Source organism: Octodon degus, unplaced genomic scaffold (assembly GCF_000260255.1).
Source record: "Octodon degus isolate 3935 unplaced genomic scaffold, OctDeg1.0 scaffold00044, whole genome shotgun sequence".
Classification (NCBI taxonomy): domain Eukaryota; kingdom Metazoa; phylum Chordata; class Mammalia; order Rodentia; family Octodontidae; genus Octodon; species Octodon degus.
In genome coordinates this window covers 11,284,515-11,294,051 of record NW_004524620.1, presented here as the reverse complement: position 1 = coordinate 11,294,051, position 9,537 = coordinate 11,284,515, and the positions used below count along the sequence as shown (strand labels likewise).

At 32.4% G+C, this 9,537-nt stretch overlaps 1 protein-coding gene across 1 annotated transcript in view; it reads right to left on the bottom strand.

Moving 5' to 3' along the window:
• Cntln (centlein) overlaps nucleotides 1–9,537 on the bottom strand; it is a 378,305-nt gene that overhangs the window by 202,909 nt on the left and 165,859 nt on the right. Inside the window, exons 10-11 of the mRNA XM_023715856.1 lie at nucleotides 7,711–7,884; nucleotides 5,804–5,929 (exon numbers count right to left, since the gene is read on the bottom strand). Coding sequence (XP_023571624.1) covers nucleotides 5,804–5,929; nucleotides 7,711–7,884 — 300 coding nt within the window. The remainder of the gene's footprint in view (nucleotides 1–5,803; nucleotides 5,930–7,710; nucleotides 7,885–9,537) is intronic.

The following is a 9,537-nucleotide window of genomic DNA, read 5'->3' as shown; positions in this document are numbered from 1 at the left end:
AAAAGAAAAGAAAAAGAAAAAAGTAGAAAAGTAGAAGACCAACAATGTTTATACCTTGTTATAGGTGCTAAAGGTACTGTATTTATGTTATGGGATTCCTTAAGGATTTAAAGATTTATTAGGTTCTTATAAGGAGGCATTAGAAATTTACTAAATTCATATGTAGAAAAATGAATGCACTTTGAAAACATAAGGGAAATGAGTCAGCCACATAAGTTTAAATGCTGCATGGTTTCTCTAATATGAGAAATCCACAGCATAAATAACAAGCAAAATAAAAGGCTGATAAAAGCAAACAAAGAGATACCTCTGCTACAAATGGGAAAGGAACCAAGAAATGAAGGGAGAGAGGGAAGGCAGGAGGAGAAAGGGACATAAAAAGGAATTAAGATGTGTTAATACATACACCAAACACCCACAATGAAAGATGTAATTATGTATCACACACAGGTACTAATAAATAAATTTGTTAAAAAAGAAATTTACAAATCATATTTGAAGAGACTCCTATAGAAACAACATTCTTAAATACGTAATTAAACTAATATGCTAAAGGATTCTAGAATATCTTGCTCTAATTATTTTTATGGAATCAAAGTTCTTCCCCATAAGCTCTTGTTTTATGATAAACTTCTAACAAACCATTACTCCCAAATTCAGTGTTTTGGAAATCATTAAGATTCTGTGTTACAATAATGGGACACAATGATTTTCTTAACAATATTGACATTATGTTATCATTTTTAGTATTACCTTGGCTCTATCAATCACTGATTTTATACCAATCAGTTTCTCTAATCCTCAAATACAAAGAAATTTTATTATGCCATTAAACCAAAGGCTAAGGCTTAATAAAACCTTTGAACTCCATAAATCACTTATGATGTGCAAGGTTCTGTACTAGGAAAATTAACAAAGAGCAAAATGTTGCCACTTCTGATTCCTAAGTGATTGATCTAAAATGTTCAATATTAGCAACTATTTTTGGTTTTCCTACAATAATTCAAGCAAGTAACTCAAGTAATATAGCAAATACACTTTATGGCTAGCTCTCTGTTTGAATTTGATTTGCTTATTATATATCATTAGATATATATTTAATACTAAAATATTTATGTCATTCTTGTACAGTTATTAAAACCTAGACTATAAAAAGTGAAACTAGAAATTTCTTGTAAATAAACTTGATAGATAAAATGTATACTGATAATTGTTTTTAAATGCAGTTTCATCTATACACTCATGCTTTGAGAATGCTGGTATCAAAGTATAATTAATGAGGAAAATTAGTTGTAGAGAGTATTGTTCCTTTGTCCTACTTCAGAAATAGTAAAATAAGAATATAATATGATAGATAGATATAATATGATAGAATATAATATGATAGATTTCAACTGAATTCAACTTTGCAAAACTGGTTATTTCACAAGAAGTATTTTTAAAGAATAACCAAAATACATTTTTAGAATCTTCTCACAAAAGCAATCTTACTATGGAGAATCATGATTCTACAAGTCTCAATGGGCATAAAGTAGCCAATACAAAGTAGTACTCTCTTTGAGAAACACTGCTATCAAAACCTTCTAATAAAATCAAATATATTATTACATTTTCTAAAAGGATACACACAAAAATATTCCATAGGCATATTTGAATGATATTTAGTCCATAGACTACTGAATATTTACTCAATAAATAAAATATTGATTACCTTTTATGGATTTTTAATTAAATGAGCTAAACTACAGGCTCTGACATCTAACAAACAAGTCTGAATTAGTAAAACATTAGAAAATAGAAAATTATATCAATTGTCTTTCCTCAAAGGTATCTCCAAATTCTATTACTGACTTCACAAAAACAAAGGATTCTGGACCTAATCTGGTTTGGTCAGAAGCACCTTGATGAGAGTAGGGGCATAAAATCTGTTCATAAAGTAGCAACTTGCTTTTTAAGGAACAAGATTGATATTTTAGAAAAGCAAAATGACATAAAATTTAAGGAAATATCAAGGATTCCACTACAGAATGTAAAAAGTTTATGTATAATCTTATAGCACTAAAGACATTTATTGTACTCAATAGAAAAGTTAATGTTATTAAATGGCACTGAAAATGTCAACTGAATAAAGTTGCAGAGATTTATGGCATTAATGATTTTAAAAATTGGAAGAACTTCATAAAGTTCTCTGATGTACAGGTTCCCCTATTTTATTTTATAAAATAATTCTTTTATAAATGTACCTCAATTATGATGTCAGGATTATGGGTGCTATTTTTCTAAAACCAGATTCCATTTTTTCCATATGAATTTACTTATTATGTCATTAATCATTCATTTAAAAATACACACAGCTCACGAAAAAAGCAGAGCAAGATAACATGTTAATAAATGTATGAAATCTATAATCATTAGATTTATAATATATTAGAATTATATTTAGAATATAATTCTTTATATTTAGAATATATCCCTTACTGCTGCTATGAATAGGAAAAACAAACATTGTGAAAATGGCCATATTCCCAAAACTGTTATACAGATTTAATGCAATCCCAATCAAAATACCATTAGCGTAATTCACAGATCCAGAGAAAACATTCATAAAACTCATTTGGAACCAGAAGAGACCTAGAACAGCATAAGAAATTCAGAACAACAAAGGAAAATCAGGAAGCTTCATAATCCCTGGCCTGAAATTACATTACAAAGCTACTGTAATAAAATCAACATGGTATTGACAAAAAAAAATAATAATAAGCAAAAACAGACCTGAGGATCAGTGGAACAGCATAGAAGGTGCAGATGCTAGTTCCACCAAACTTGGATTTGGTGAGCTCTAGTTGAGTATGACAAATACCCTTACAAAAAGTGGAAATTTAGACATGGTGAAGAGATATGCATAGTAGAAGACAACGTGAAGACATGGGAGAATGCATCTACAAGGCAGGGAATACCTAAGGCTTCAAGACGCTAAGAGAGGACAGAACGGATTTCCCTCACACAGTGTAGAAGAATCCAGCTCTGCTGACACCTTGATCTTAGACTCTTCATAAACTTGAGACAATAAATTTCTGCACTAAGCCATTCAGCATGTGGTACTCCTTCCAATAGTCCTCAGAAACTAACACAGACATGTGCTTATCATCAGCACTATTTGTCATGCTAGAGATCAAATCCAGGGCTACACTCATGACACATGCCCTCAAGTTCAGAAGTAGTACTATCTACCCCATACTTAGAGGCACTTCAGGAATACCAACAGCACTAATATTAATATGACAAAGGGGATTATACAGCAAGGTCTTCTATCTCTACTAAATATGTTAAAAGAGATAAACTGTAAATTAAAAAGTGCTGTAGGCTTACTCTTCTTGGAATTGCTTTATAATATAGATTTTGTTTTCCTATTTCTTTTCCTAAATGTTCTTGCTTCAGTACCTATTTCTTCCTTAAAATAAGGAATCTACTAAGGATAAAATACAAACTTTGCTCCTGCTTTTCTTCATTTTGTATCTATAGATGACATAAATTTAAAATCATTGTCATCACCAACTGACTTACAATTTGAATATAGAAAACATTTTAATTAGCGTTAAAATAATTTTACTCTAAAAATAAAATTAGGGCTGCACTCAGAATGCTGTTGTTAGGAAAGGGAATGAGAAAATAAGTGAGTACAATCCTTCTGAGCCTCTTTTTGTAAAGAAATTTAAGAAATTAGATCTTAAATATCTTTTGAATTGTTCTCTTTCCTAACAATAATGGACTGTTAAGGCTTTGTAGATCTCTGGAAGCAAAATCGTTAAAGAGCTTCCATGACCAAGTGGTATGTGTGATGGTTAATTTTCAACTGACTGCCCAGATTTGTTTAAATATTACTAGTGCTTCTGGATGAGATTATTATTTTAATCACTGGACTGAGTGCGATGGTTTGGATATAGTTTCAGTATGGGCAAGGTTGGGGGCAAGGCATATGTACAGAAATTTAATTCCCCTTGTGAAATATTTAGAGTACAGAAACTTAATCTAACTACTGTGGTGTTTAGAAGGGTCTGGCTGTTGAGAGGTGATTGAAATCAGAGAATATTATTAGGGTGGAGTTCCATGATTTATCCCAGTGGCTTTATAAGATGAGGGATGCTGAACAGAAGAGCTACACGTACATTTATTTTCTGTCCCTTATCTTGTACTGCTTCAGGGTGCTGTCAGCAAGAAAGCTGTCGCTGGATGTGGCCTCTCAACTCTGTGCTTTCAGGACAATGAACCAAAATAAACCTTTTCTTTATAACTTAACCATTCTCTTGACCACAGGACTCATATTGTGCTATTACAAAAAAAGAAAAAGGCTAATACTGTAAGTAAAGCAGACTGCCCTCCCCAGTATAGCTGGGCTTCAACCAATCTACTGAAAGCCCAGATAGAATAAAAGCTGAGTAAAAAGATGACTTTCTCTCTCCTCAACTGCCTTCAAGCTGGGATGTAGGTCTTCTCTTGCCTTTGAACTGAAACTCTTAAATTTGGATATAACACCACCAGTTCTCATGGTTCTACAGCCTTTGAGCTCAGATTGTAACTATACATCTGCTCTTCTAGATATCTAGCTTCCTACAGATCTTGGACTCTCAGTCTGAATAATTCTGTAAGTCTATTTCCTACAGTAAATCTCATTTTAATATACATATGCAGAAAACATAGGATTTAGAAGAATATATATAGCTAACTATATATTAAACCCTATCTTGCTCTAAAAAAGTAAGTCAGTACTTTTTCTCCCTAAGAATTATTTACATTGTATGACAAAAAATCCAAGTTATAGGGCTGTATGGTTCAGAGAAACAAGGCTTGCTCAGCATATGCAAACCTCTGGGTTCAACTCTTAACCCCTCACACCTGAATAATGTATAAAGCATTGGACCTCTCGTAAAATATCACACAAATTTATTATTATATTACTCTCAATCAATTATATAACTGAAACTCAAATAAAGCAGGGTCCTGGGAAATTGTAAATGAAGAATGAAAAATTTTCCATATTATAGTCAGAGGCAAAAATAGGCTGTTAGAAGAGAGGAACACAGCACAGTGGCGCAGCACTCATCTAGCAGGAACAAGGCCCTGGTTCTCAGACCCTGTACCACAACAAACAAAATTTTTCATTAGGTTAAAAAGAAAATCAATATAGCCACATAAAGTTGGCTCAATATACATGAACAGCTTCCCCTAATAAGGAGAATTCAAAGCATAGGTTAGAAGGAGAAGAGGAAAGCATAGGTACTCTCTAATACAAATAGCTAAGGCATATACTTCTAAAATCTGGGCAGAGTATCACTTAAATTTCAAATGTTCCGAGACAAATTCAGTTATGGAAAAATTATGTTTATTTATTTGCCACTTTGACTCCGTAATTTTTATAGAAAGGATAACTATAAGGGACCTAAGCTATTATGACTTCTAAATCACTTTTATTTTTGTCTATCCTATACAGTGTAAGGAAGAAGAAAAACTTTTTACTTGCTATAGTTCTATCTTTGTTTCTAGAAAATATAAGAAATTTATTCCCAATTTTAAGCCAAAGTATTCTAAAATAATTTCAAAGCAGTGATATTTAGTTTTCAAGTAGTAGGTGTTTTATTATATCACAGTCCTCTTGAATCTTAAAACCAAGATCCCACGGTTACATATTTCCATATAGGTAATTAAAATCAGGAAAAAGAATGACAGTCATTTGTGAAAGGTATGTACACTTTGGTATATTTTTATATTTTCATGGCTACCACTGAAGAAATGAGTAAGTGTTCACCTGTAGTTGTAATGCCTTCTCTAGGTTTTTGATCTTTCTTTCAGCTCTTCTCAGCTTTCTTAGTTCCTCTGAGTCTTTGAAAGAGCTCTTTGGGGACAAAGACCTTGAACGTTTCACAGGTGGTTCCTTGAGAATAAAACAAGGACACAGTTGAACGAGTTGAAACACTGGATTATGAAAGACATGCAAAATTAAAGAACAAGTAATTTTGAATACTAATAATGAATTATAAAAAAAAAAATCCTGCATGGAATACCAGAGAAATAACAAGCGGAATTACCACAGTGCTACCGCTAAAGGTTTCTCTGTGACTCCTTAATGAGAATATTCATTTACATTTACATTGTTTCTTTCAGAATAATGATGTCCCATTAGGGAAGACTAAAGGGTTATAGACTCAGAAATGCAAGAAACCTCATTACAAAGGAGGGGATAGAGGCTAGTCTAATTGCTCTATAAGGGTCCAAGGTTACACTTGATAGGACAACCAGAAACAAGAGGGAAAGGATTTTTTTCCCCTTTGAAATAGTTTAACATACTGTGAAGTTGAAGGAACAATATGCTTGAGGAATATAAATACAACAGACTGTAGATCTTATACCATAATGACCATATGGTCGTTAACTATAATGTGGTTAACTAGAGACCAGAATGTGTGTTTATATTATGTACAGCTTCATATACCAATCTGGAAAAGGAAATGTGAAAGCAACTATTAAGCTGAGCAGCACAGTGTACATGGCTACTGTGTATCTTTATAAAAAAAGACAATTTTGTCCAAATATGCTTCTCCTTTTCTTGACTTTTCTTAAAAACAGCGAAGCACCAAAGCAGTCCATTTAGAATTCGGCAATACAGCAGCCTTACGTTTTCCTTCAGGAACCAAATTATGCCTTATACAGTTACACCTCGACTTAAATGAAACTTGTGAAACTACAAATCACAACACACAAGTAAGTTATGTTTTAATAAAAAATAAAATTCATTCTTCTGAAAATTACTAATAATAGTATCATGAGTAATAACAATAGAAAGCAAAAGTACCACGGAAACATGAGTCTAATTTTAAATGGTTCCTTTACGGATTGTTTTATTCAAAGAAAAACGGGGAAAATGGAACGAAACAAAAACAGTTACTTCAAAAACAATTTTTTTTACATATAAATATTTATTGCCAATGTAACAAGTATAAGAATATGTCTACATACCATTACTAGGGAAATGCTATTACAATTATCTAGAGAGATTATGAAACTTAATGTAATCAATACTGGTAGAATCTTTTGCATCATACCACAGATGATTCTTTGCTACTGATATTCCCTTTTAATCTACACAAAATATGCGTATGAGTTAATGTTAAAATCCAATTTATTGGGGCTGGGGAGATGGCTCAGTAGGATAAGCGCTTCCCTGGCAAGTGCAACGGTCTGAGTTCAAGCCCCGGCTCCGCAAAAAAAAAAAAAAAAAAAAAAAAAATCCAATTTATCATATTCCCTATGGACAGTAATTTAAACTTTTATATCAAAATAAACTAGAAATAATATATATTTAATTAAAATTAGAAAATTAAGTAAATGACCAATATTTTAAAATGAATCAAGAGAGATGCATATATCAGATAGATGAGGGATGGTTATAAAAACATTTTACTATAAGAAATTAATCTGTTGGCAAAACAGGTATACTAATAATGCACTCAATTAATTAATTAATAGAAAAATATTACTTAGTCACAAAAAGGGAAAACCTGCCCTGTGGAGCTATTTCACCAAAAAGTTGGAATATATTCATTCTGAATTCACAGAAAAATAAGCAGAGTAGTACATGTAATTGTTGTTCTCAATTTCACCTCCTGCTTTGCCAGCCTTGCCCTGCAACTCTATAAAATGATAAACCTTGTCTACCTTATATTTTCCCTCAGTACTTCTCATGATGCTCTTCTCGGAGAAACTCTCGTTCATAGATCTGTGCTCCAACAGCTGTTCATTTGCCACTTTCAGTTTCTTCTGTAAATATTCAATTTCAGACTTCTGTGAAACCATCAATGCTTCCAAGCTTGATAATGATGGGTGAGACACCTGTTTTTAGAAGCATAATTATGTATCTTTGCATGTCATATTAACTTCAAGTATATGCAAATATTTATATAGATTATATAAATCAATTTTCAGGGAAAAATCTTTTAACAATAACAATAAAGTCTAAATGACAGAGCTAGGAACATAACTCCCAGCAAATATTTATTTTTATATAGAAATATTTATATAACTATAAAAATCACAAGTGATCAGGAGACATCTTCTATTTTCACAGTACACTTCAGACTACAGGGTCTGGAGCACAGTTCAGTGGTACAGCACAAGCCTGGCAAGATGTATACATATATCATCACTGGGGGGGGGGGGAATCACATTTTTCCAATTTATCCATTCTTTTGTTCTTTTTGGTAAGACAGCCAATTTTTTCTACTTGTAACCTATAAGTTTTGTGATGCTACTACCATCTTTGATTTATGCTATTACACTTTCACCACACATAAATCATCTGATTTATTCCCTACCCAGTCCTTTCTTTTTTTTTTTTTTGTATCAGGAATCGAACTCAGGACCTTGCACTTGCCAGGCAGGCACTTAAGGCATTGAGCTATCTCCTTGTCCCAAATATTTTCTTCAAAGTATAGCTCTATTATTATATTGTTATCATTTTATATTGCTTAATCTTTTACTTTATGTTGAACAAAAAACTAAGCATTTTTCTTCCAGGAAATCTAAATAATTTTGTTCTATTCTTTCTTCTCTTCTCCCTCTGGCCACTGCAAAGCTTTTATTCCTTTTTCTTCCTATTTTATATGAAATTTATGATCTTCACAAACATTTCCATTGATCAGTTGTTAAATTAATCCTATTCTTGTCCAGAGTTTCATTAATAAAATTATGACAGATATAACAAAACTCCGTCATTTAATATATACATTTTCAATAATTCATTCAAGGCCAAATAATAATATACAATAAAGAGAAACATTGTTAGTTTACTAGCATATCCCATAAGTAATCTAGTTTTTTTGTTTTTTGTTTTGTTTTGTTTTGTTTTGTTTTTTGAGACAGGGTCTTGCTATGCAGTTCAGGCTGGCCTTGCGCTCACTTTTGCAGTCTGCAGGCTGGTCTTGAACTTGAAAGATCCTCCTGGCTCAACCTCCCTAGTGCTGGGATTACAGGCATGCACCACCACACCTGGTTCTATGGCCACATGGTGGGTGCCACGCAGGGATCCACGACTGCGACCACACAGTATGTGGGGCCAGGGATGGAACTCATGTCCTTGTGCTTGCCAAGAAGGTGCTTATGCCGCTGAGATATCTCTCCAGCCCCAGTAATCTAGTATTCTTTATACAATGAATTTACTAAGTCATAAATGGATTACAATACTACAGTTAGGAATATAAAAAATATTCAGACAAGAAGCTGACATAACTAAAATTCTTGATGACATTAAAATGTTTCAATAACAGATACAATCAGGAAAATTATAACAGACTTTTTTCTAATGCTATTTTTTATTATTACTAAAAATTTAAAAAAACATTTATGTAGCTTTTTTTTTTCAAAATTCCTTATCAAGGGCGGTGGAGATAACTCAGTGGAATAAATGCCTGCTTGGCAACGGCAAGGTCCTGAGATTGATCCCTGAAACCACAAAAAAAAAAAAAAAAAAAAAAAGCTGACTCATAA